This window comes from Haemorhous mexicanus, chromosome 23 (assembly GCF_027477595.1).
Source record: "Haemorhous mexicanus isolate bHaeMex1 chromosome 23, bHaeMex1.pri, whole genome shotgun sequence".
Lineage (NCBI taxonomy): Eukaryota > Metazoa > Chordata > Aves > Passeriformes > Fringillidae > Haemorhous > Haemorhous mexicanus.
In genome coordinates this window covers 878,149-904,863 of record NC_082363.1, presented here as the reverse complement: position 1 = coordinate 904,863, position 26,715 = coordinate 878,149, and the positions used below count along the sequence as shown (strand labels likewise).

At 54.3% G+C, this 26,715-nt stretch overlaps 1 protein-coding gene across 4 annotated transcripts in view; it reads right to left on the bottom strand.

Moving 5' to 3' along the window:
• Positions 1 to 26,715, bottom strand: part of EPHB2 (EPH receptor B2) — a 138,317-nt gene that overhangs the window by 92,869 nt on the left and 18,733 nt on the right. For all 4 annotated transcript variants that reach the window (XM_059866544.1, XM_059866545.1, XM_059866547.1 and 1 more), the window contains exons 2-3: positions 6,662 to 6,726; positions 1,824 to 2,508 (exon numbers count right to left, since the gene is read on the bottom strand). In XM_059866544.1, the coding sequence (XP_059722527.1) occupies positions 1,824 to 2,508; positions 6,662 to 6,726 (750 nt within the window). The remainder of the gene's footprint in view (positions 1 to 1,823; positions 2,509 to 6,661; positions 6,727 to 26,715) is intronic.

Genomic DNA, 26,715 nt, shown 5'->3' with positions numbered 1-26,715 from the left:
AGGGGAAGGGGAAGGGGAAGGGGAAGGGGAAGGGGAAGCAGCCCCGAGCCAGCTGCCCCACGGAGACGATGGGCTGGCGGCCACCGCGTGATTGATGAGGGCGGGGAGCGCGGGGCCGGCGCGCGCCAGCACCGGCTGCAGGAACAGCTGCCGAGGTACCGGACCTCCCAAAATCCTGCTGCTGCTGCTGCTGCTGCCGCTGCTGCTGCTGCTGCTACCCAGACAAAGAGGGGACCGGCCCCTCCCTCCTCTCGCTCCCCCCGCCTCGGCCCCCGCTCCTGCCTGCCCTGCTTCCCCCAGCCCAGCGGGGACAGGGCTCTGCAGGAGCCGTCCCGGGAGCCCCGGGGCATGCGAGGGGACTGCCCCTTGGCTGGGCTCGCAGAGGCACCGGGGAGTTCCCCAAGAAACCCCGGCTGAATCAGAGCAAAGCACTGTTCAGGGCTGGGTCTGCTCCGGGAACAACAGGCTGAGACAGAAAAGCTGCCATGAATCACTGGGGCTTTCTGGTGTTGCCGCGATGCTTCACTTGGGAGTTACAAAAGCCCCGTCTGCCCTCCGAGGCAGGGATTAGCCGGGCTCAGTTTCCAGCAGTACTTCCATCCCCAAGTTTCCAGCAAGTCCCCATCTCTGCTAAGGCTGTAAGACACATGATCTGCCCGAGCTCGGTGGGAAAAGACGTTCAGCGGCTAAGCGTGGAGTAGCTGAAATAATGGATATTAAATGATCCCCACTGCACACCAGGACCTGAATTTTGGTGCATGAGCAGCCCAGCCACTAGCAGAAGACATGGAGCCCTCTCCAACGGGGCCATACAGCCTGCAATCCCTACTGAGGACAATCAGATTGTCCATTCCCCTCTCCAGTGTGTCTGTCTCCCACTACCAGCACCTTCCCCATGTTTTGGTTCTACCTGGCCAACCCTTCACAGCCAGAAGAGAGGAGACACAGCTCCTCCCTTGGCTCTGCAGAGGACACCAACGTCTATAGTGGATTTCAGAAGCCCTGGCTCTGCTTGGAGTGTGCCAACGCTATCGGAATTGCAGAGGGATTTGGATGTTCAGCCAGGACAGGGGAAAAGAGGATCCGGTTTGCCAAACTGTGGTTTGCTCAGTGCATGGCACACCTGCAGGTGCCCATCACACAGCTCTGGGGTCCCCACCTCCCTCCCAGCAACCCCAGGAGCTCCTTTCTCAACGTTCCTGAGCCCATGTATGACCGACAGGGGCACAGACATCAGCTCAGGGCAGGAACATCTGTGGGGGAGGAGAACATCTACCGAGGCAGAACATTTATAGGGTGGGAAACGTCTGGCTGTTGAGGAGCACAGGGGCCAGGTAGCTCTGAACAGGCCATGACCTGCCCATGGCCATTTGCACCTCACCAGGAAAACACTGTAGACAACTTGCTCCCTCCCACTGCACCCTTTTGAGACCCTTCATTCCCACTCCTCTCATCCAAGAAGAAATTCAGCCCATACCAAAGCACGCAGCAAAACCAACAGCATAACAGCCCCAATATTCTGGGAGGCAACTGCAGGTGGGTGACATACATCACACGTGTGTGCCTCCAAAACCTGGAGAGCATGGATGGCACCAGCAACAGGTGCCAGCCCTGAACCCAGTGGCTCTGGGGACTCGGAGGTCGTGCACAATCTCTGCAATGGACGGATGAGCCTGGGGCGGGAAGTGAGCAGATGGGGAAGGGATCAGCCTCCACACATACCCCTCTGCCACCCCGGCCCATGGAGGTCCCTCCCAGACGGTTCATGCAGATCCCAGATGCAAATCCCAAGTGCCCCCCAGCAGAGGAGAGCCTGTGGTTACCTCTGCAGATGGTCCCATTCTCCACGGACTCGTAGCCAGCCCGGCACATGCAGCGGCCAATGGGCACCAGCCACTCGCCATCACCGTTGCAGTACAGCTTGATGGGCACGTCCACCTCCTCAGCATTGGCAATGCACGTGCCCCTGGCTGCCACCAGCGAGGTGCTCTCTGCTCCTGACAGGGTTTCTTGGAAGACGGCCCCGTTCTGGATCACACGGGGACATTTGCGGTAGAAGACACGGACGGCAATCAGGGACATGCAGCCCCCATAGTCCTGGAAGGCCAGATAGAAACCATTCTTGGAGACGGGCCCAAAACTGCGCACCTCAGTGTTGATCTTCATCACCCGTCCACCTAAGTCCACCTGTGAGAAGCTCTCGTCAGCAGCAATCGTGTCCACCTTCATCCAAGGATTCTCCATCCAGTTAGGAAAAGTCTTGGTGGCCGAGTCCAAGTCTGACTCGAAATAGTACAGGTTAAAAGTCTCCTTACAGGAGCCTGGGACATTTGGGATGCTGCTGCAGTCCCGGACAGAGAATTTCATCTCCACGTGGATGCGGTGTGCTCCTCGCCTGCGGATGTACTTGGTGCGGAGCCAGTTGTTCTGGCTGGACTCAAAGACGTTGCACACCTGGTAGGTGCGGATGGTGTTCATGTTCTCATCGTACCCACTCACCTCTTCCCACTGCGGGCAGGACACACACACAGTCAGGGGGCTGCTCTGAACAGGCGCTCCCCACCCTCCTCACCTCTTCCCATCCCCACAATGTGCCACATAGGCTCTGCCAGCCCCAGCTGCCCCTCTCTGTGCCCACCCCATCCCACAGGCTGTCCCAGAGTGCCCAGCACCTCCTCCCAGCACCCCCCTGCAGGTGCCCTGTACCTGCCTGGGCAAAGTTTGCTCACACCATGCCCCAGGCAGGCTCCATGCTGTGCAGACAAGGCCCCTCAGGGCCACCTTGCTGCCACTAGCACCATGCTCCATCCCTGGATTCAGGGTCAAGCCTCTCTGCTCCTAGAGGGACAGCAAGGCCACTGCTCTGCAGAATTGGTTTTAGTAGGGACCGTTTCCATGGCTGTGCTGCACTGCTGTGCCTCTGGCAAAGGAATACAGTGCCTTTTCCCACCAGGGCCACTATGGTTACAGACATGGCAACAGGACCTGCTTCCTCATAAGCCATAAAATCTCCTGCCTGGCTGCGGCCAGTACTTCTTCCCAGGGGCAGGATGGGACCATGGCCAATCCTGCTATGTTCCCAAAAAGAGAGGTGCTGGGTCAGTCCCAATGGAGCCCTCATCCCTGCTGCTTTGATGGTCAAATGCTTTGGGGCTCCTCCAGCAGGTGCACTCAGGTCCCAACCCCAGCTGTCCTGAACTGGATCTATGGGATGCAGAGATGCCTGTGAGCTGTGCCATAACAGCAACATCCTCAGCAAGACAGATTTCCCCATGGGACGCTCTGCCCAGCTCTCCCCAGCTGATTGACTCTGCCAGCTCTGGAGGAAGCTTCGTAGAGTTACAGAGGAGAACATCCTGAGCTGGAAGGGACCCACAAGGATCATCAAGTTAACCTCGTGGCCCTGTACAGTCACCCAAACAATCCCATCCTATGCTTGAGAGTGGTGTCCAAACACTCCTGGAGCTCTGGCAGCTTTGGGGCTGTGACCATTCCCTGGGGAGCCTGGGCAGAAGCCAGCACCCTCTGAGGGAAGAACCTTTTCCTAGCATCCATCTAAACCCCCTTGACACAGTTCTAGCTGTCCCCTTGGGTCCCCACAGAGCTCAGGGCCGCTGTGACATCATCTGGCTTTCTCCAGCTCTCTGCCCATTTCCCAGGCTGTTTTTTCCCCAAAGCCTCCAGTGCTTATTGTCTCCATTCTGTGTAGGATGGGGACACCTCAGAGAGGGGGATGCAGGGCATGAGCTGCAGCCTGTAACTGGCCACTGCTCTTCTGCAGGAAGCACCAACAGGGAAGGGTCTTTGTGGGAGGAGAACCCTCAGCTCACAGAGCATCTCCTCGTGCCCAGCCCCTGCCAGAGTGCAGAGCATCTCCCTGCAGTCCCATCCCCACCCAGGGCACCTGTGTGATGCTGGCAACAGGGACCAGAATCCTGCTGGAGTGTGACACAGTCCCAGCCAGCTGGAACTACTCCTTCTGAATTTGTTCAGAAAACTGCTCAAGTGAAAGCTGAGCTGTTTCCCAATGGATGTTACACCCCAAGCACAACCCTGCCCTGGATGCAGGATCACAACACCCCGGGCAGGGCAGCAGCACAGCTCAGATCCAGCACCAGTGCCAGGACCAAATCCAGGGAAAATCCTGCAGGAGCAGAGCACCCCCAGCCTCTCAAGTTGTAAATGTCCTCATAAGGGCACCCAGGACTGGAGAAAGAGGCTCAGGAGATAGGAGACAGATTGCTCCTAGCACATCAAGGCTCACAGCCCAATAGAAGGCTGTCAGGGAAGATCCCCAACAGCTCCAACCACTTCAGTTTGGCAGTAGCTGTAAATCTGCTGCCAGGGCTGGGGGACAAGAAGAGCATCCTTAAAAAACACAGCCACAGCATCTGCTTTGTTTTCCAGAAACAAATTTGGTGTGTTAGTGGAAAATTGCAGGATCTCCCTGCTTTTCAGGGCACTGGTTGGGAGGGGAGTGAGGGAATCAAGGACAAGGCATGTGGAAGCAATTCCTTCTCTTGCCCCACCTCTGATGTGGCTCTCCCGCACCTGGACCACTCCAGACACTCACCTTGGCAGCTACCAAGACCAAGGGACATCTCCACCCACACCTGCCCAGCCCCCAGGGAGGGTAAGAACATGAGCCCTGAGAGCTCAGCCTCGGTCAGGCAGGAGCAGCACATGGTGGAATGAGGGTCTCCAGAGCTTGGGATGAACAGGGGATGCTGGAGGCAGGGCTTGGGGACCTATATGAATGGCACAAGAGCTTCAGAGCCAGACATAAAGCAACTGTTTGGGCTTTGGGGTCTGTAATAATCCCCAAAAAGGAGCACACAGCAGCTTCTGTCTTCCAGGTGATGCTGGCTGCATCCAACCTGGCCAGCCACCTCTGAGTGGGATGCACTGCTTTGTCCTGCCCGTGGACATGAGGCCACGAAGGCACCGCAGAATTGTCACCCATGATGAGCACAGAGCAGGTCATGATGCACCCCCCAGAGGTGCATTCAGGAGGTAATCCCACTATCCAGATGGGCATCTCCACCCTGATGGGGGACCTGGGAGCACTCTGGGAGCCAGGCTCGGGATCCCCAGCATTCTCCCACATCCCTGCCACAGCGAGTGGCTGGCTCCAGACTTCCCTTTTTCCAGATGGGAGAGAAAGTCACCCCCACGCACCAGCCCCTGCGCTTCCTCGACACTTAATTAGAAGCCTCTCCCTTTCTCTTGGCTCTCTAATTAACATGCCGGGAGCTCAAAGGAAGGCAGCAGCACAATAACCCGGGGAGAGGCTTCCAGCAGGCCCCGGCCTCATTACGGCCGGGCTGGGGAGCGGGAGCAGGGCGTGCTTCACATATGGAAACACCGCAAACAAGAAAGGCTGGGCCACAAGAGAAAAAGACTTGACCTCTTCTCCTCTGCATTGTGTGCCCATCATCCCCCTCGGCGGGCACTGGCGGGGCCGGGGCAGCTCTGCCCTTTCTCATGGTGATGGGCAGTGCCTGTGCCTGGCGCAGCACCGTGGCCATGCTGCATAGCTCGGTTTAATCTCCCCAGACAAGGCTTTTCTGGGCTCTTTCTTTTCTTCTGCCGAGTCGGCTCAGACTGGGGGCATGCTGTCAGCCTGGGGGTGAGTGCCACAGAAACATCTTCATCCAGTCCCTGCAGAGGGTGGATGGAAGGCAGGACAGAGCCTGAGCCATCACTGCCATGCACGGGCGTGGGAAGCATCTCCAGGCTTTGGCCAGGCTGGATTGGGCCGCCCAAGTGCAAGGGAGCAGGTCTGGGTGGGTTGGACACTGTGGCTGCTGCTGGTTACTGCAGCCAGAGGTGGACAGCATGCTCTGAAGCACCTTGATGCCCCACGTGGGACACAGAGGTGGCTCCATTCTGGTTTTCTCTCATGAGTGGAAGGGTGCAGAAATTACAGAGTCACAGAATGTTCTGAGTTGGAAAGGACCCACAGGGATCATTGAGTCAAACTCCTGACCCTGCCCAGGACACCCCAACAATCCCATCCTGTGCATCCCTGGAGTGTTGCCCAAATGCCCCTGGAGCTCTGGCAGCCTTGGGGCTGGGACCATTCCCTGGGAACCTGGGCAGTGCCCAGCTCCCTCTGGGGTATGAACCTGATGCACTGCCTCACCCAAGCTCTTCTTTAAAGGAGGTTCTTCAGGGTGGTCTTTGAATGTGTTTCAGGGTACACCTGGCCCTGGTAAAGAAGACAGGTAATTCTGCTGAGCCAGCAAACATCTCTCTGTGAGATGCCAGTCCTTTCAGGACCTGAGCCTAATGCCCTCATCTTGCTACAAGTGACAGGCAATGGAATAACAACTGAGACACTGGGGACAAATGATGGTGGCCTTGGCATATTGGTTCTTCCTCTCTTAATTTTTAGATGGCTGCATGCCAGCTCTATGGAGACTGTGCTTCCTCTAGCACCACACTGTGTTACTTTGTGGGGTGGGAACTACATCCCACCAACACCAGGGTATTTTTTGGAGTATCATCTCCCAGAAAACTACTGGAAACCTCAATTGTGCTCTTCCCACATGGCCAAGGCACTTTGCATCAGTGCCTGACTTTTCCTGGGCCAAGCCTGCCACATTCACATGCAGAAGAGACCCCAGAGCAGCTCCAGGTCCCTGTCAGGGTCCCTTACCCCTGAGGGAGGATGCACCGTCCAGCCCAGCTCTGCTGTCGCCGTGGTGGAGTCCATCAGTGTCTCTGTGGAAGGAAGGGGAAACAAGGAGTCACTGGATGCTGAAGAAAGGACTGAAGATGGAGACATGGAAAAAGGTAGAGAGGAGCTAGCCCAAGGCTGTGGGGCTGGAGCCCATCCCACATGGAGCCTTTTGGCCACATCTCAGCTGAGGGACCCAGGTACTGGTCCCTCCACCCAACTGCTCCCCACCCGCTGCCCACTGCTCCGTAGCCCCCATGCAGAATCATGGAATTAAAAAATGTTAAGGTTGGAACTGACCTCCAAGATCATCAAGTGCAACCACGAGCCCAGCATCAAAACAATGTTCCTCATTAAACCATGTGTTCATCATTAAAGCATCATTAAACCACTTGTGGACCACTTGTTCACAAGTGCCACATCCACCCATTTTTTTAACATCTCCAGGGACGGTGATTTCACCACCGCCCTGGGCCAACGCCTGACCATCATTCCCATGAAGGAACTTTCTCTAATATCCAGTCTAAACCTCCCCTGGCACAGCTTGAGGCTGTTTCCTCTTGTTCTGTCTCTTGCTCCTTGAGAGCAGAGCCCAACCCCCACCTGGCTGCTCCCTCCTGTCAGGAGTTGTGCAGGGCCACAGGGTCCCCCTTGAACCTCCTTTTCTCCAGGATGAGTCCCCCCAGCTCCCTCAGCTACTCCTGGTGCTCCAGACCCTTTCCCAGCTCCATTCCCTTCTATAGAAATGCTCCAGCCCCTCAATGTCTTAATTTTCATTAGGGGCCCAAAGCTGACCCTAGGATTTGAGGTGGGACCTCAAGGTGCCCAGCACAGGCAATGTCTCCTGCATTGAATGGGGACTCTTCCATCGATCACCCAAGCTGGATTTTTCTCCTCTCAATCCTAAATTCAGGTACACCCAGTCCAGTTCTACCCCTGCATATGAGGAGCAGCCTGAGCAGGAATCCTCCATCACCTTCTAGTTTCCTCTGCCAAAAGCAGGATTTTTTTTTTTTTTCTCAGCACTTTGCACAATAGGGAGAATCCTCTGAGATGCAGCAGGATGTGGGGAGGAACAGCACTTTTAGGACTTAAAAGTACTAAAAAATTAAACCACTGTTAAAGCTTGTTTTCCAGATGATTTGGGTTGAAATAGGTCAGGTGATGCTACCACCAACCAGCACAGACAAGAGCTCCTAAGCCAGGCAACAGCAAAGCCTCCTCACCCTTACTGCAGCTCATGATGCTTCCAACACTGGAGCTCTTTTCATCCCAAATAGCTGTAGGTTGGTTTATCTCCACTGATGGCACTGAGGGCTGCTCACGTTATGGCATCCCAATATCTGGGCCAACAGGAGCAGGTGAACGTGCCAGCCAGCCCCATCAGAAATAAATGGGACAGACACTTGGAATCATGGTTCAAAAAGCCGTCAAACATCGAGTCCAACCACTACTGCAGCACTGCCATGTTCTGCACTAAACCATGTCTCTAAGCACCACATCTATTCACTTCTTTAACACTTCAAAGGGAGTGCTCCAAAGTCTTTTTTGGACACTTCCATGAGCGGCTTCCAGAGTCTGGGTAACCCTCTGTTCCTCTAGGACTGCAGCCACATGCTCATGGCAATACAGGGATTTTTCTGCACCACACCCAAGGCTGACAGTTTGAGAAAACAGCACAATATTCCTGAGTTTAGGAAATGGAGTTTAGAAATTCTGCCCAAAGGCCTCAAAACACCGAGGCTGAACATGAGGGGAGTGTGGTGGGACACACTGCACAGGACAGCACATGGCCAGTGATTCTGTGCTGAGACCATGGTCATGCCCAGAGGGGAAATTCTGTCCCTCTGCTCTGCAGGGACAATGGGAATCTGCCCTTGATTTCAGCACACGCCCTGGGGATGCCAACTGCACTTGCAGGGATGCTGGGAAGTGTGCATCCCATACACACTTAGAGTCCCAGAATAGTTGGGGTTGGGAGGGACCTTCAAGACCATCCAGTCCCACCCTCCTGCCATAGGCAGGGACTTTCCACTATCCCAGGTTGCTACAAGCCCCATCCAACCTGGCCTTGGACACTGCCAAGGGTAGTCCCAGAATGGGAATGCAGAGTTACTGGGTGCAGCCATGTCCTTCTGCTGTCCTTCTCCCCACCAGAAAAACAAGTATGCTGCCACAAGCCCCCCAAGAGCATCTCCACCTTCTCCACTTTCACTCAGTTGAACAAAAACAAAGGAAAAAAGCTCAGCCTTGAGCAGATCCATCACTGAAGAGCCAGGCCTGGATGCAGAGATGACAACTGCTCCATGCATGTGACCTCCAGTTCCCCACTGCACCCCAAAAAGTGCCTCGGCAGCACTGTGCTCCCGGCACCTACTCCTGGCAGTAAATCCTGCTCAGACTGTGGCTTGTTCGTTACTCCTGGTTCCAGCCAGCGGTTTCCAGTTCACAGGAAACCAGGATTTCAAAATTTGGTTTTATTCCAATAGTAAAAAGCAAAAAGTAGTTCTTTTCAATTTTTCCCACTAGGAAGAGTTCTGGAAAGCAGCTAATCCTGAAATGTTGTGGGTCAGATTTACAAAATTTCTTTTTAAACTATTTGTTTACATGGACCAATAATAGTGTTTACTTTATCAGAGGATCTTGCTTTTTCATTAAAACACCAGTGGTGTTTGATCTGAAAGGAAAACAACATTTTTTACACAGTGCTAGCAAGAAACTTTAAAAACCCCCTGAATTTGTTACTTTGTCTTAACTATCAATGACAGTGGTGCATAGTAAGTACATTAATAGCAGTGACTAAAATGGAAAACGAGATATATTCTAAGTCATTACAAATAATTCCCCAAATAAAGTTCATCTTTTGAAGCATTTTGCATTTTTAAAAGCCTTTTATTTAATGAAAACTCGGTGCAGTGGAAATGTTGTGCTCAGTACACCACTGCTCCCACCCCCTTATCCTCTGCTGAAGGATCCCCTTGGAGCTCTGCATCCATTCTGGCTGGCCCAGAGAGAAGGAGGAGAAGAGATTCGCAGGTTTTAGGCAAGTTTTTCCAATGGCAAATTATCTTCCCATAAAAAACACCAGATATTCCATTAATTTTAGTCTGGATTTACACCATTTAGCTGCCAGCTATTGGATTTCCTTTTCCTTCTACAAAGACTCTGCAGTCCAAAACCTTTCTCTCTTGTGGTGCTCACGGGTGGCAAATGATCCATCTCCAAGACAGCTAAATTAGCTCAGCTTCCTTCTTCCTCCCTACGCCAGGTTCCTGTTTGAGGCTCCTGTTTATCACCCTTCATTGTGCAGGGGGTCCCAGGGCTGTGGTCCCCATCACACACAGCTGTAACAACCGAATGTGCCCCTGTTGGGGCAGTTTTTGCACCAAGCTGCTGCCCAGGCTGAAATGCTTTTGGAGATGGGGTTACACTGGACAGAGAGCACCTGAGTTATAGAAAATTGGGAATAACTGGTCCCCATGAAGCACGGTGACCCTGCAGGGTTAGCACAAGGGGATGTGAATCAGAACCATAAAACCACAGAATGGTTTGGTTTGGGAGGGACCTTAAAGCTCATCCAGCTCCATGGGCAGGGGCACCTTCCACTGTCCCAGGTTGCTCCAGGCCCTGTCCAACCTAGAATTATAGAATCATAGAATAGACTGAGCTGGAAGTGACCCACAAGGATCATGGAATCCAACTCCTGGCCTTGTACAGGGAACCCCCACACCCCCAGACTGTGCCTCAGAGTGTTGTCAAAACGCTCCTTGAACTCAGGCTTGTGACTGCTGCCCTGGGGAGCCTGTTCAGTGCCCAACCAACCTCTGCCTGAAAAACCTTCTCCTAATATCCAACCTAAACCTCCTCTGACTTAGCTCCAGACATTTCCTCAAGCCCTGTCACTGCTCATCAGAGTGAAGAGATTGGTACCTGCTTCTCTCCTGCCCTTCAGGAGGATGTTGAAGAGCATAACAAGGTCTCTTCCTGTCTCCTCCAGGCTGAACAGACAAAGTGCCCTCAGTATCTCCTCATACGGCTTTCCCTCCAGACCCTTCCCCATCCTCAGGGTCTCTTTTGGATTGGATGCTAATGGCTTAATGTCTTTTTAATATTGTGGTACCCAAATCTGCTCCAGGACTCGAGGTGGGGCTGTCCCACTGCAGAGCACAGCGGGGCAGCCTCACCTTGCCTGGCTGGTGATGCTCTCCCTGATGTCCCCCAGGACACGGGTGGCCCTCCTGGCTGCCAGGGCACTGCTGACTCAGATCTAGCTGGCCATTGACCAGGACGCCAGGTCTCTTCCTGCAGCTGTTCTCCAGCCTCTTGTTGCCTAGTCCACCCACACATCCAGGGTTGCCCCATCCCCAGTAAAGAATCTGGCACATTCTCTTGTTGAGCTTCACATGATTGGTGATGGCCCAGTCCTCTATTTTGTAGAGGTCTCTCTGCAGCACCTCCCTGCCTTTGAGGGAGGCAACAGCTCTTCCCAGTTTTGTATCTTCTGTGAACTTGCCTCATATTCCTTCCAGTCCTATCTCCAAGTTATTGGATGCTGAAGAACAAAGGGCAATGACAAAGCCCTGCAGTGACAGGTCACCAGTCTGATGTCACCCCAGTCACTGTCACATCCACTGTGCCTGACCTGTGACCCAGTTTCTCACCCATCACGTGATGTGTTTGTCCAGCTGGGGGCTGGACAGGCTGTCCAGAAGGATCCTGTGAGAGACAATATCAAAAGCTCTGCTGAAATCAAAAAAGATTCCACCTCCTGCCTTCCCTTGATCAACCACGTGGGTTTACCCTGTCATAGAAAGAAATCAGCTTTGATAAGCAGGACTTACCCTCATGAAGCCATGCTGGCTGTGATCAATGACTACGTTGTCCCCCAGGTATTTCTCAATACTTCTCAGAATTATGCTCTCCATTGATTTTACCAGCAATGAAGTGAAACTGACAGGCCTTTAGTTTCTAGGGTCCTCCTTCTTGCCCTTCTTGAAAGTTAGGACAGTGTTTGCGGACTTCCAGTCAGGTGGGACCTCTCTGAAATCCCAAGACTGCTCAAAAATCACCAAGAGAGGCTTTGCAATGACATCAGCTCTGTGAGGATCTTGGATGAATCATGGAATCCCAGAGGAGTTCGGTTTGAATGGGAACTTAAAGCTCATCTCATTCCACCCCCTGGCATGGGCAGGGACACCTGCCACTAACCCAGGTTGCTCCAAGCCCTGTCCAACCTGGCCTTGGACACTGCCAGGGATGGGGAGTCTGGGCAACCTCTCTGGGCAACCTGTTCCAGATGCTCATGGACACTTCTGAGTGACAGGTGACTCCAGGCCCAGGGACATCATTTGGACAAAGTTCTGCCACAGCTGTGAGCTCCACACAAAGTGTAATAAGCCCCAAGGCATGGGAACCCATCATCCTACTGAGGCAGCTCCTTCACCTGCAGTTTCCACTGGGCTGCCCTGCCCCTGCCACTTCTGTGCCCACGGTGACCTTGGTGGGCTGTCACAGCCATATTGCCCCCAGCAGCTTCCCTGGTCCTACCTGGGGCTGCCCCAAGCTCATACAAGCACATGGCCACATAAACAGGACCAGCTCCTGTGCTGGGGACAAAAAACACAGACCAATTCCACGATGGGCAACCCCAAGCCTGACTGTTAATGCCTTGACCACCACCTTGGCAACTTCATTCACTGTCACAGCCACTTTCATGGTGCCATCCTGCTGGTTTGGCAGCACCAGATAACAGGGTGAGAGGCTGATGCCTTGGCAGCCTCATGAAGATCCCCGTGGCACCCAGGCCATGGAGCAAAGCCATGTGGGAGTGGCAGGGGTGGGAGCTTGGCCCCTGGCCCACCTTTGGTGGCTGCAATAGCTGCAGCTCAGTGCAGCACTCCTGCCCCAGGAGCATCTCCTCAATGTTGTTGCTTCTGTTCTCCCCTCCCGTGTGTTTATCTGCAGCTTCACATGCTGCCCACAGCATTGTAAATAAATCTGCAGCTGCTCCACACCAGCAGACATAGCTCTGGCCGCTTCCCACTGGGAACCGTGCTCTCCCCACGGGACACCTGGGGCCAGTGCCTGTGCTTCTCACTTTGGAGATGTTTTCTCTGAGCAGCTTCCCCCAGCACTGGGGCTGTCCCCAGCACTGCTGCCTGCTCTGAGGGCACACCGTGCCTCTGGAGGGACACTTGGCATCTCCAGTCACATCATCACCCCCACCCCATCACTTCCAGATGCTCAAAGCCGTGCTAAGACAGAGTTGTGCAGAGGATCTGCTATGACAATGCTGGGTGGGGGCTCCTGTGCTTCCACATGGTCTTCTTGCTGCTCAGCCACAAGTGAGATCAGTGTGGGCTTCTTAGCTGCACCAGCTTTTCCCATCTGGCCACATCAGGAATGAGACTGGTGGATAGAACTGGGAGGGGAGGACAAGTCTGGGATCATGCTGGGTCCTGGTGGCAACAGGATGGGCTGGCCAGGAGTGGGGATGGAGGGTGGCAGGACCAAGGGACAGGGGCAGAAGCTGGAGGTGGAAGGGTTTAACAGAGGAGCTGTGCATGTTGCAGACACACTTCCCTCCATCCGGAAAAATAACTTGCATGGAGTTTTGCCAATTCAGACCAATTTGGAGTATCTGGACCTGAGTTTCTCAGAAGTCCTGGCAAATGCTTCACATTCACAGGCTCCAAGCTCATCCAGATAAAGAAACAGCTGGACAAATAAATAGCCCCACAGATAGCTGGAGCCTCCACCCTCATTTTTCCACCCACAACTTTTTCCCTTCCCCTTTCACTCCTCACGAAAGCTCCTCTCTCAGGGTAGGACACTTGCCAAGATCGTAATCCTGGTCCAACATTATCAACACAGGGAGCAAGCTTCTCGTGAACCACGACCACATCAGCTGTGGCCAGTGCTGGATGTGCAAAGCAGACAAGAAGCTTCCAGCCCACTCTGATGGGCTGGGGGCAAAGTCATCCTAAGGCAGAGACAGTGGGAGATCATTCCTTGTCATCATGTCCCATGTGACCTGGAAGCCGACCTAAAACACCGCATCAGCTCCAGGCTGGAGGGACACACAGTGCTAGAGCCCAGCCAAGTGGAGCAAGACCAGGATCTGCACTGGAGACACCACAGGTCAGGATGAGCTCCTCCATGCAGTAACATGTGCTTCTGGAACCATGGACCCACCCTGGCCTCAGGCACAGCCCTCACATCCCAGGGCAGGGGGGTGGCTAATGAGAAACCCAGCTGTCCCCACCCCAGGAGCCCTCAGCACAGACCTCTACCCTTCCCCACGTTGAAAGGCCCCTCTCTGCCTCCTGTGCTTTACTGGAGCCTGATTATGATATTTTTGCCAGCGTGAGCTGAGAGGGGCCGAGCAAAGCCAGTGGCCCTTCCCTGCAGCCCTGAGCTTTGCTTTGCCTGGCTGGGGGCCAGCGGAATGAGCTGAAACCCAATCCGCCCCCCCCCCCCCCCCCCCCCCCAGGCCGAGCCCTGGCGCGGGAACAGCTCCCTGCATTGTGAGCAGTGGTACAGGATCCTTGGGATACTGCACTCAGGGATCCACTCACACTCCAAGGGGGACAGTGATTGATGGGGAGAGAAAAGAGGAGGTTGACTGAACTGGGATATGGACCCTGACCCAGACCCTGATGCCCCACTCCCTCCAAAAGGCACCCCGAGGTCAGGCACAGCAGGTCATGCTGGTGCTCCCGGTGCTGGGAACCCAGCACTGAGATACCTGGTCATTCATTCAGTGCCTTTCCCTGAAAAAGTAGGTCCAGCCAGACTCAGAGACCTAAAAATTAGGATGATGTCCATCATCTTCATCGCACAGAGTGCCTCTGACCTGCCAAGCAGGATCCAGGCTGATAGTCCATGGAGCAGGGAGAGCTGACCCCAGAGATACCACACAGCACTGGGAGGGGAAAGATGTCCTCAGTTTGGGGGAGTGACGGAGCCAGGAGCCTTCCTGGCTTCTCAGCTCCCTAGGACAACTGTCACAGCTTCTGCAAGCCCTGTGAGACAGGAGCCAGTCCCAGAGCCAGCAGGGGAGCAGGGGATGGAAGCCGGTGGGGCTCAGCAGAACCTGCTGGGTCACTCTCACCCGGTTACTGGGTGGTGCTCAGCTCCTTGTGACACTAGGGATCAGGACTGATGTCAAACAAGGGGATGGTCCCAATGCCCTGCCCTTGGCACAGCATTTCAGCAATCCCAGGTGAAACTCCCCTTGCATTTCCATGAGGGAAATGCCATGAGTTGGACTATGCTTTCCCATTCCCAACAAAATCCCTCCCTTACTCTGATTACCCACACCTTGTCTGGACCATTCTCAGGGGACCAAACCCAGGGCTGATATTTCTGTGCAGAAAGAAACCACTGGTCTTTAGCTCCCAGCCTTGCTAGACCAGAAAATACAGAAAGCTGGGCTTGGGGCAGAGTTGCACCTGGCTACGGGGGCTGTGGCAATGTCATTGGGTGAGCCAGGGCTGAGCACGGCCACGGCCCAAATCCAGCAGCTGCCAGACCCTCTTCCCAGCTCCTCCTCTCCCTGTGAAGGCCTGGCTGTGCAAGCACTGCCCTGCAGGGTGCCCCACTGCTGGAAAGCTCAAAGCATGGAGAAGCCAAACTCAACAGCCCACGGGGTCCTGCAGGTCACCCCAGTACGTGTCCTGCTTTCAAGCACTCAGCCGACCCATCCAGGATTGTCCCTCTCACCTGCCTGCCTGGGAGGAAAATGAGAGCTCCAGGTCCCAGAAGGGAATTCTGATTTTGTGACCTCTCAGCCCCTGCTGAAGAAGCAGGTGAGGCTGGATGTGAGGCAGGAACACTCTCTATCCGGCTGCCACATTATCCCACTCATGGCTGCAAATTCATCCTGTCTGTCCCAGTTTCCCCACACCAGCTGCTCCACAGCTCAGCAGAAACAGGAAAAGCCCACCAGAGCTCTCTGGGAAGCTGCTTCAGCAGCACCAGGGACCCAGTGGCAGCATCTGTCCTAAAAGGAGCTGGGACTTGTAGGTGGTCTGAGTTCAGGCAAGGGAAGGCTGCTGGGAGGAGGCAATGCAGATGCCAAATGCCAGCAAGCAGAGGCCCTCCTGCTGCTGCTGGGAATGCAGGAGCCACACAGAGGAGACACAGATGAAGGCGTTTAACAGCCACTGCTACTGTCACTGCTGATGGCTCTCCATGGTGGCACTGACCCCACCGGCTGGAAGACACCCTGAGGGAGGGAGTCCCAGGGTAAACTATTGCATCCAGTCTCATCCAAGCCCAGCAGAGACTAAATTCCCCAGTAAGCCTTTTACCAAGAGGATGGAACAGGGCCATGTTCCTCCTGAGAGCCTCCAGGTCTCTCTTCCTCTCTTGGGCATGGATACAGGGGTGCTCTGGGAGGTTGGAGTCCCATGCCCAGAAGCTCCTTCTAAAGGTGCCCCAGCACTAAAGGAACCATCAGCCTCCACCACACAGTGCTCTGGTCCAGCTGAGTGTGGCACAGCCTCATGGGGGATGGACACTGGTGTCACCACTAGGGCCCAAACACATAGCCACTGTCACTGGTGCGCAGGAGCAGGTGCCATGTGCAGCTCCTGGCTGCAGCATCCTGGCAAAGAGCTGCAGTATAACATAATAACCTGCTCCCACCACCCTACCCTCAGGCCACTGGGACAGGGTGTAATGCCCAGGGTGCAGGGCAGCACTGCCCAGCCCCTTTGATACCCACAGCCACTCTCCTGTATCCTAGACACAGCATCCTGTATTCCCAGACCCACTGTCCTGTGTTCCCAGGCACAGGGGGCGAGGTGGCCTCAGGAGATCTGGGATGCAGCAGGAAGCCTGGAGGCTGCAGAGCATCACTGGGTAAGGAGTACATGCTTGGCTCTTGGACAACATCATCCCTTTCCTCACTGAGCCCTGCCCATCATCTGATGTGAAGAGCATGGAGGGGATGAGGAGGGGTCACACACACCCAGGGCATAGCTTTGTGGCCAGCTCTGTCCCTCTTTTCCTTGGGGCCACCCCCACCCACAGTGGGGACAGTGAGCACAGCCAGTGCCACCTCCTAGCACAGCTGATACTAAATGAGGTTTTGTCACCCTGCTTGGTGGCACAGGCTGCAAGCGATTCGCTCCCAGCAGGCTCCAGAGTCCTTCTCAGAATCCCAACTGAGCTACCCTTAATGGGCTTCAATTTTAATTTGCTTTTATTGGAAAACACAGATGGTGACCCCCCTCTCTCCCTGGCCCAAACATATACAGGATAATAACATTTACAGGGAAAGATGTTATCTCCAAACAGCCAAAGCTGCAGCAAAAGCCCCACTGCCCTGCAGTGATGCACAGCTGTGCCCCACAGCCCTGCCCGGCCACTGAGAGCCATCAGTGGGGGGAAGCAGGAGCAGGGGCCAGTGAAGAAGAATTAAAGAGCAGGATGAGTCCCTGGTGCAGGCAAGCTTCTCAGACTGACCTGGGCAACTTCCTCTGTGACCGGGTCTCTGCAGAGCAGCAGCAGGCATCCCAGGGCAGAGGGATGCCCACAGCTGCTGCCAGCACTGCTGTCCCCACACCTGGAGCCAGCCCATGCCTGCAGCCCATCCAGCTGCTCCAAATATCCCTCATTCCAGCTAGCCCTGCAAGAAGTGCATGTCAGAGCCCAGGATGGCTGTGGGGAGGGGATGGCAGTGCAGGGACAGACAGGGACAGGCATGGACAGGCAGTGCTACAGGCATCGGGCTACACCTGCACCAGGGACCCAGCATTAGGGTTCCCCAGCAAGCAACAAGCATCAAACGCCTCTGGGCCTCTGCCACATTAACCCAGGCACCCAACCCCAGAGCCTGTGGATACTCCTGCCCCTCTGGCACTGCTGGTGCCACACAGAGCCAAGCCCCCTTGTGCACGCCCCCAGACCCAAGCACGGGGTGAGTAAGGATGCCCTCTGTCACACACACTGGCTCTGTGGATCTACCTGACATTTCTACTTTTGCTTGTTGTTACTGACAATCCAGAAATGTGCTTCTGGTTGGCAGTTCCAAGCAGGAATGGCTTGGGAGGAGCTGCTGCCTTTCGTCCAGCATGGAAGGGATTCTCTAGGCAGCAGGGGGCTTTTGCTCAGGCTCCTGGCTGGAGTAAGCTTTCTCCAGGATAGATTCAGGAAAGCCCAAAACTCCTTCAAGAAGCTTAGCTTCCCTCCAGTCCCTCCCAAGGCCAAAGCATCTTCCCACTGCCACCCTTTTCTATCTCCAAGGGTTTGCTAGGAATGCAAACTCTGCATCTCCTCCAACCCCACCATGGCAGATAAAGCACCAGAGGAGCCAGCAGCTGCAGGCAGGAATTTTTAGTCAGAGGCAAATGTTTCCTTCCTCGGGAAAACCCATCTTCAACACCTCGCCATGGAGAGGGCTTCTATCCCCTCCTCTAAAGCAGTGGGTTGAACTGAGGGATGCTCTACTGGTGGGTGCCAGTGGTCCTGCTTGGGCAAGGGATGTGCTGCATCCCTCCCTCCTCCCTCCCTCTTATCCATCCATCCATCCATCCATCCATCCATCCATCCATCCATCCATCCATCCATCCAGCATCCATCCAGCAGCTGCCTTCCACTGGAAAAGCAGCTCTGGAGCAGGCAGGAGATGGGCTGTGGGACCACAAGGAGAGAGAAGCCCCTCTGCCATCACCCCCAGGGGCCATAGCAAGGAGCTGGGGGACCAGGAACTGGCACAGGAGTGGGAAATGTCCCCTCTGGGATGCATCTGCAGCTCTGTAGGCCAGCCTGGCCAAGGTGGCAGCAGCTTGTGGAGCAGCTGTGCAGCTCTTGGAGCTGGAGGAGAGAACACACGGGGTCCAGGCTGCTGCTGGGATGGAGTCCTGGAGAGCCCAGGGCTTGTGGAGCCTCATTCCCTTGGGAGAACAATGGATGTGAGCAAAGCTCCCCATGAGCAGAGGAGGAGCTCTCGTGCAGGTACAGACAGCCCTGAGCTGGCTCCACGGCTGTGGGAAGGGATTTTTGCACGCATCAAAAGAAACACACCCAGAGGTGGAAAAAGGGCAATTTCCACAAGTTGAAAGGGATTATTAGCAAAAATTGATCAGGGGGGAAATGTAAACAAAAACAATGAAGAGTAATTACAGCTTATGGCGGCTTTGCCAAAATCTCATAAATCTGCGATCATAAAAGAAGGCGTCTTGAGTTCAAAATTATCTTGGCTTGGAATAAAAGGAAAAAATTGCAGTTAAAAAAAACCATACTCTATAAATTAAACCCAGGGGAAGTTGGCAGCAGTGAATTAGCAGCTCTAAGATGCAGACAGTTGCAAAAGGATGTATCAATGAAAAAACTGACTGCCAGGAGACAGAAAGGAAGGAAAAAAGTGAAATTTTAAATAAACCAAAATCAAACACAATCAGAGCTGTGGAAAGGCAAGTCCATGGGGATGCTCAAGTGTGAAGGCAGCAAACACAGACACCCCAACCAACACAAGGGCACAACCAGGAAGGATGAGCAGCCGTGGCAGCTCCGGGGACCTGCAGTACCCAGGAGATGCCCAGAGACAGACACACCTGAGACCCCTGGCTGGCAGCATCCCACTGCCCACTGGCAGCTGCCCACCCTGTCTGACCCAGGAGCAAGGGCTGTGAGGTGGTGGGGTTAGGACAGCAATTCTGGAGTTGTTTCCTGACGGTCACATCAGCCCCAGAACAACCATTTGCTCTCCTGCAGCAATGTGGCGTGGTCAGCAGAGCCCTGCAGGAGGATCCTAAAGCACCAAGTGCTGCCTGCAGAGAGGCCATGGTAGCTCTACAAGCACTGCTGCAGAATCCACCCTGGTCCCTCAGGAATGATCACCAAATCCTGGGAGGAGAAAAAGCCCAACAGCTCTGTGAAAGAAACAGCAGTCACCCAGACAACTCAGCCAACACACTGGCAGGTAAAACCAGAGAGATGACCAGGGCATTAGCCAGGATACAGGACAGCAGAACAAGCATCAGGAAGGGCAGATCCAGTGCTGAGAGCTCTGCAGGCCAAAATCCAGGTGGTTCACACCCTGCAGGTTGCACTGGAACCTCCCTGCTATGCATCTCGAGTGCTTTGTGGAGGTGCAGCAATGGACCCCCCACCCCAAACAAGCTTTGAGGACAAGGCAGCAGAGACATCAGATGTAGCCATGAACCTGTGGCTCCTCTCCATGACTGGGGCCACCCCCAATAGCACAGACACAGGATAGCAAGGATAGTGTCAGGAGTGTCCTATGGGCAGGAGCTGAGGTGGGGAAGGACAGACCAGGGCCACTGTCTGTCCCCCTTCCATTCCGCAGTGGAGCATGTCCCTCTTTCACTGCCTTTTCTCACTGTGGGTAAAAGCTGTGCCAGGAGGAGAGACTGCTCTTCTGCAGAGGCTGCCAGTGGAACTGAGGCACAGAGCCCCTGGCAGTGCCTGGCTGGAACAGGCTGTGGATCAGTGAGCCTGGAGCACCCTGTGCCCTTGGCACCATCAGCACCACTGAGCCTGCCAGCACAGGACACTGAAGTGACACCACAGGAGCTGGCACTGCCTGTGCCCAGACACACCCAGCACCTGCAGCTCCTGCTGTGATGTGTCCTTGAGCCAGGCTGTGTCTTCAGCCTCTCCCTGGCACCCCAAACCCCCAGTACTCTCTGCATGGATGCATCGTGGGGACCCTGGAAGGATCCTCCAGTTGCATCGCTGCTCCCTCCCCACTCTGCCAAGAGAGAGCATCCCTGCATCTTCTCAGGATGCAAAAGATTCCCAGACAGCCTCTAACAGCTTTGCAGAATTTAGTGTTTGCTGCCCGAGCCTCATAAAAGTACCTGACTTCCAAAATTTAGTTTACAGGGTGACTGAGGCATTACCTGACATCAGCCTTGACATGGGAAATCAGGTGAAAAGTGCTGTGCAGTGAATGCCCCATCCCCCAAATTCCCTATTCAGCATGAAACAGGCTTTATAAATCAATGTCTGCAGGAGGAAAACACATGAGGGAGGAGCAAGTTTATCCTCCCCTTGCTGCTGCACTCCTGGGGATCCCTGAGCCCCACAGTGTGATGGAAGGGATCTCTCTAGGGCTGATGCCCCATCCACTGCTCAGGGACACTGTGACCTGTGGGATGTGCTTGAGTACCCAGGGATGCACCCAAATCTCAGGGAGCAATAAAAGGACACTGCTCCTCTCCCATTTCCTAGCACCACACTCAGTCCTCTGGCACCCCAGCACCCCCATCCTCTCCCCTCCTTCTAGGACATGGAGCCCCTGGGAGCATCCTTCAGGTCCTGCTGCTGGTCAGCCAGCCCTGGTGGCCAAGCCCTGGGAACCCCCCAGGACTGCTGTCAGTGATGCTGGAGGGGGATGCACAGGGAATTTGTGGCAGAAATAATGTGCAGCCTGGGCTGAGGGGCCACACTGATGTAGTCAAGACCAGGCAGAGCAGGAGGCTGAACTCAGCTCCCTGTGTGGGCATCACTGGCACCCCAGCATGTCCCAAAAACATTGATGAGCCACCAGTGCCTAGGAGAACCCAGAAGCTGCAGTGCCACCACAGCCCAGATGTGACCCTCTGGTCACCTGTGCCCAGGGCAGAGTGCTGACAAGGGGAGCACAGCCAGGGGCTGCCAGTGCTGCCAGGCCTACAGGAGGTGCCTCTTGCCATAACACAGCCCCAAATGCACAGGGCAAGGCTCCCCAAACCCCATGTGCTTGGTAGGCAGAGAAGGGGGTACCAGCCAGTCCCAGCCCTGCCAGAAGGATTGATTTAATTAGATATTGAGAAGAAATTATTCCCTGTGAGGATGGGCAGGCCCAGGCACAGGGTGCCCAGAAAAGCTGTGGCTGCCCCTGGATCCTTGGAAGTGTCCAAGGCCACTGGAGGACAGGAGTGGACAGGGCTTGGAGCACCCTGGGACAATGGAAGGTGTCCCTGACCATGGCAGGGGGTGGGACTGGATGAGCTTTAAGGTCCCTTCCAATCCAAACCATTCTGGGACTCTATGTCTGCACCCCATGGCACTGCAGCAGTCTGGGCAGTGGAAAACATGCCCATGGGGTGAAAAACACCTCCTTGATCCATGAGCAGCACCCCTCCCTCCTGCAGGGGATGCAGCACACCCCCCTGTCTCCTGATTTATCCTGCCTGGAGAACAGGGGCACCAGGGCCAGTGGGATGCTCTGGGCTGCTGGCCCCCTCCACCCTCTCATACTACCCAGGATTTAGAGATGAATAAAAATCCCTTGGCTGAGCCTTTGTTTACTTTGCTCACAGAAAATAATTAACTCTTAATGTAGTTCTGGTGTTCCTTCCCATGGCAAGGGAGTGGAATGAGATGAGCTTTAATATTCCATCCAGTCCAAATCATTCTGTGATTCTCTGATTCAAGGAACTTGGTGAAACCTTTAAGCTGCCCCACTCCCAGCACAGCACACATTATAATACTCCCTGTACCACAACATGGCAGTGCCAAGCTCAGCTCCATACACCCACTGTCCCCTTGCCATGATGTCCCCAGGCTGGGACTGATCCCAGGGATGGTGTGCAGGGAGCAAAGCCCTGCACCCTGAGCCTGGCAAAGAAGCCTTGGAGTGATGGGAGAGGTGGGGGCTGGGGGAACATCCTTGCAGGAGTCAGCTGGGATGGCTCTGCAGAGCCAGCTGGCCTCCTGCACAGAGCAGCTGGGAGGGTGTCAAACGAGACCATCAGACCTCTGGTGCTTTTCATCCCTGGTAACTTTTTTTGCCTGCAGATATCATGGATTTACTCAAGGTCACTCTTGTGACAAAGTTCCCAAAGCAAAATGTTGCACTACAGAAACACAGGGGACAGGAGGGGACACCCAAAGAGTTCTGCCACCACCAACCAAGCGGGTACTGCGAGGAAGCACGTGGGATGGAGCTGAGCAGTTGGTGCCTGGAAGCAGAGCCCCCCCAGCATTCTCTACAGGGATGGCAACAGGCTGGCAAATTCTCACTCAGTGCTGAGGGAAGTACTTGCTTTGGCCAGCACACCCAAAACCAAGATGTTTCTGCTCCCTGCAGAGCAGAGAAACATCAGACCCTGGAAAACACCACCCTGAGCACCCTCAAACATACATGAACTAAAGAGCTTTACCCCCTCTCTGCTACAGGGCAGGGAAGCACCAGGCACTGACCCACACAGGCAGGGGCAGCAGGTCCTAAACCCTTGTGGCCAGGAGCTGCTGGCAGCAGGTCTGCCTGTCCTGGCCAGGAGCAGCCACAAGGACAGGGGAACAAAGGCCAGTTCCCAGCTCCATGGATCCCGAGGTCACAGGGGTGAGAGGGAACATCTGCCCTGACCCTGCCCAGCTCTGCTGCAAGGATTTCCCCATGGTCATTCAGGCAAGGGTGAATTTTCAGAAGGAAGCAGCCAATACTGCTGTTAAAATTCCCAGCATGGAAAGCCCCAGCCACAGTTTGTGCCCATAGGGAGGAACCAGGAGCACAGGGTAAGTGCCAGTGATTCCATAGTGGTCAGGATCCACATGGCTGGAAGATGACAGAAGGATAACCCAGATCAGCAGCTTGTGTCCAGGTATCTCCAGCCTTCCACTTGAAGTGTTCGAGGCCAGGCTGGACAGGGATTGGAGCAACCTGGTCTAGTGGAAGGTGTCCCTGCCCATGGCAGAGGGTGTCACCCAGGCTGCCTGGCCAGAACGTGCCTGGGATGGCTGAAGATGGAGCAGCATTAGCCAGAGGAAAGAGCCCTGGGGGTCAAAACCAGTTTATGAGAAATCAGGCACCTTTGATCTACAGATTTGAGCAATAGTGAATCAACTCCACCCCTGGGTGATCTGCTATACAGTTAATTAGACACGTTATTAAAAATATGCCCCTCTACCAGGCTGAAGTAGTCCAGCTTCCAAGCCACAGAGTCCTGCCCTGTCTAATTAAACAGAGCTTCCCCATTAATAGTCCTTCCTCCAGGCTGCTACCAGCAGACACTCCTCAGTCTCCTGAATAAGGCCAACAATGGGCAGGATTCCACACCTTGAGTCATGACCATTAAATTGGTTTATATTTATTTTGATTCTCCTTTGGCTGTGGACAACAGAAGCAGATCCAGAGGCCCCCAGGGCTGGCCTCAGTATCACAAGGACAGAACATGCAGGTATGTCCTGGCTCACCGGTCAAGGACCTGATCAGCTCTTTCACTCCAGGAGTATCCCATTTCCAAAGTGTTTTCAGAGCCAGAGATCTCCTGGTTGCCCTGGTTATGCCCCATAGCTGAGGACCACACTGTGCTCCCAGATACAGCGTGGCCATACTCAGACCCACTTCTGCTCCCTGATGTGCCAAATTCCCCCAGGTGTAACCAATCCATCCCCTGAGCCTTTACTGCTCTCCCAACACTGGCAGTTGCTGAAGATGGGAGTCTCCCACTTGGAGTATTTTCCTCTGACCAGCCAATTTCAAGCCCCTCCAGGACACATCTGTAAATCCATTTCCTGCTGGAGAACGGTGGGAACCCCTCCTACCTTCTAATGCTGTGGAACTGCACATTAAGGTGTGAATCCCCTGCTTACCTCTGCAACAGCTCTTGGGCTGGTGACTCATCTGTTCCCTGGTTTGAAAGCACTAGGTGCTGCCCATGTGCTTTTCTCCCGGCTGAAGCCCTGTGCATCCCACATCTCCATGCAATCCCCTTCCTGAGGCCAGCCTGAGCTGCAGCTGTATCCTCAGGGCAGCTTTGTGTCCCATGATGATGCAGAACACATCCTGCTGCTGCCCTGTTCCCCCAAACCCCACATCTGAACCGGAGAGAATGGCTGAGGCTGTATCAGGGAGGTGTAGCTTGGCTATCAGGAAAAGGTTCTTCCCCCAGAGTGTTCTGGGGCACAGACCAGGCTCCCCAGGGAACAGGCAAAGCCCCAAGGCTGCCAGAACTCCAGGCACAGGGTGGGAATTACTGGGGTGTCCTAAGCAGGGCCATTGTTGTACTCAATGTTCTTGTGGGTCCCTTCCAGCTCAGGAAATTCCATGGTTCTGTGAACCCCACATGTCCACTGGCAGCACAAAGAAAGTACAGCCCCCCTAGGAGAGCCTTTCTGTGAATTTATTTTTCCCCTTGGTTCTTGGAAACCCTGTGGGTTTCCAGAGCTGTTTCCAAGTCAGCAGCTCCACCTCACAGGAGACAGCACAGATGCCCAAGAGCCTCGTGGGGACCAGGCAGGCTGGGCCCACCCTCCCCAGCACCCTGACCCTGCCAGCTGGGAGCCCTGCCTCACTCCAGAGGCTTTTATTAGAAACACACAGTCACCAAAGGCTGCAAGTGGAATCCATTACACAGCCTTTAGTACCAATCATTTGTATTTCACAGCCTGCAATCCTTCTGATTTCACAAGGAAACGGCTGTTAAAGACCTTGCTGCAGCCAAAGGGGAGGGAGCAGGTGGGAGCAGGGATGGGGGAGCATTCCCAGATCTGGGATGGACCTGCTCCCACACCTGGTCATCATTCACAGCTGCATCCTCCATGTGTGAGATGTTTTGGAATGTGGGAGGAGGCAGCTCTGCTACCTGCAAATAATCACCCCCATCTGAGTCAGGAGATTTTGGAAGCTGGGATAGGATTTCCTTGCACTGCTCCAAGGAAAAAGAATCCCAGAATCATTTGGGTTAGGAGGAACCTTAAAGCTCATCCCGTTTCACCCCCTGCCATGGGCAGGGGCACCTTCCACTGTACCAGGCTGCTCCAAGCCCTGTCCTACCCGGCCTTGGACACTTCCAGGGATCCAAGGGCAGCCACAGCTTTTCTGGGCACCCTGTGCCAAGGCCTCCCCACAGTCGCACTGAAGAATGTCTTCCCAATATCCAACCTAATCCTTCCTTCTGGCAATGGGAGCCATTTCCCCTTGTCCTGTCACTCCCTGCCCTTGAGAACAGAACCTCTGATGCTTCCAGTGTTTAAAGCAGCATTCCAGCAAGGAGTTCTGGATGTGTGCAGACATTTCCAGTTTGTGCACACAGGTTGTGGGCCCTGCCTTACAGACAAATAAACTTATGGATTAGCTCCTTTTCCACCTCCTCCCATGTGCTTCTTTCCCCAGCCTTTGGGGACAGGATCCCTGGGCAATGGGGATCCATGGTCAAATGGGATTGGCACCATCAGGCAAAGTTATTTGTGTACCATTGGCACCTGGGCTAGAATGAAAACCAAAAACATGGTTTAAACCCTGAACACAGCCATTCCCAGAGAGATGCAATTTTGTAAAGGAAAAGATGGAAGTAATGAAGGAAAAACACAGCCCTCACCCACACTTAGCTACATAGAAGGGATCTCATCCCATAAAACAAGAACAGTGACTCATGCCATAAAATGAGAACAGCAAGTCACTCCAGGGTGGACATCTTGACCCACAAGAGACCATTTTAAAATAGAAATCGTGACTTGGGATGTTCAAGTTGGATATTAACTGATCATTTAGGACATTGTTTCCCCAGGAAGGCTGTCCAGCCCTGAGTCTGGCCACCAGGGACCTGGGGGATCTCCGGCACTGGAGGTTTCCAGGAACTGGCTTCCCAAATCCACATCACCTTGATCACTGCTACAGCTGGGCCAGGGTGACCTTGGGGACAGGGAACCAGAGCTGGACATCTGCTCTGATCACAGATGGAGCTGATAAATCTTGCTCTTCTAGAAGGTGAGACACAGCAGGACCCCAAATAGCTAGTACACAATGATCCCAGCCACTATCTCATTCAAACACCCAGTGCTCCCTTTTCCTGGCAAATGGAACTACAACTGCAGCCAGGAAGGGCTGGGAACAGCATCATTCCTACACATCTCCACATGAGCCACCTGAGTATGCAGGAGCTCCCACAGCTCACTAACAACACCCCTCCTCAGACTAATCCAGGATGTTCATCTGCTGAGTATCAGAACTTCAGTGGGGGAAAAGCACCTCTTTATTGTGCTCCTTTTTGGAGCAAAAACCCAGCAGATGCATTAAGCCAGCAAGGCAGGAGTGAGGCAGGGGCTCCCTGGACTAACACCAGGCTCAGGGA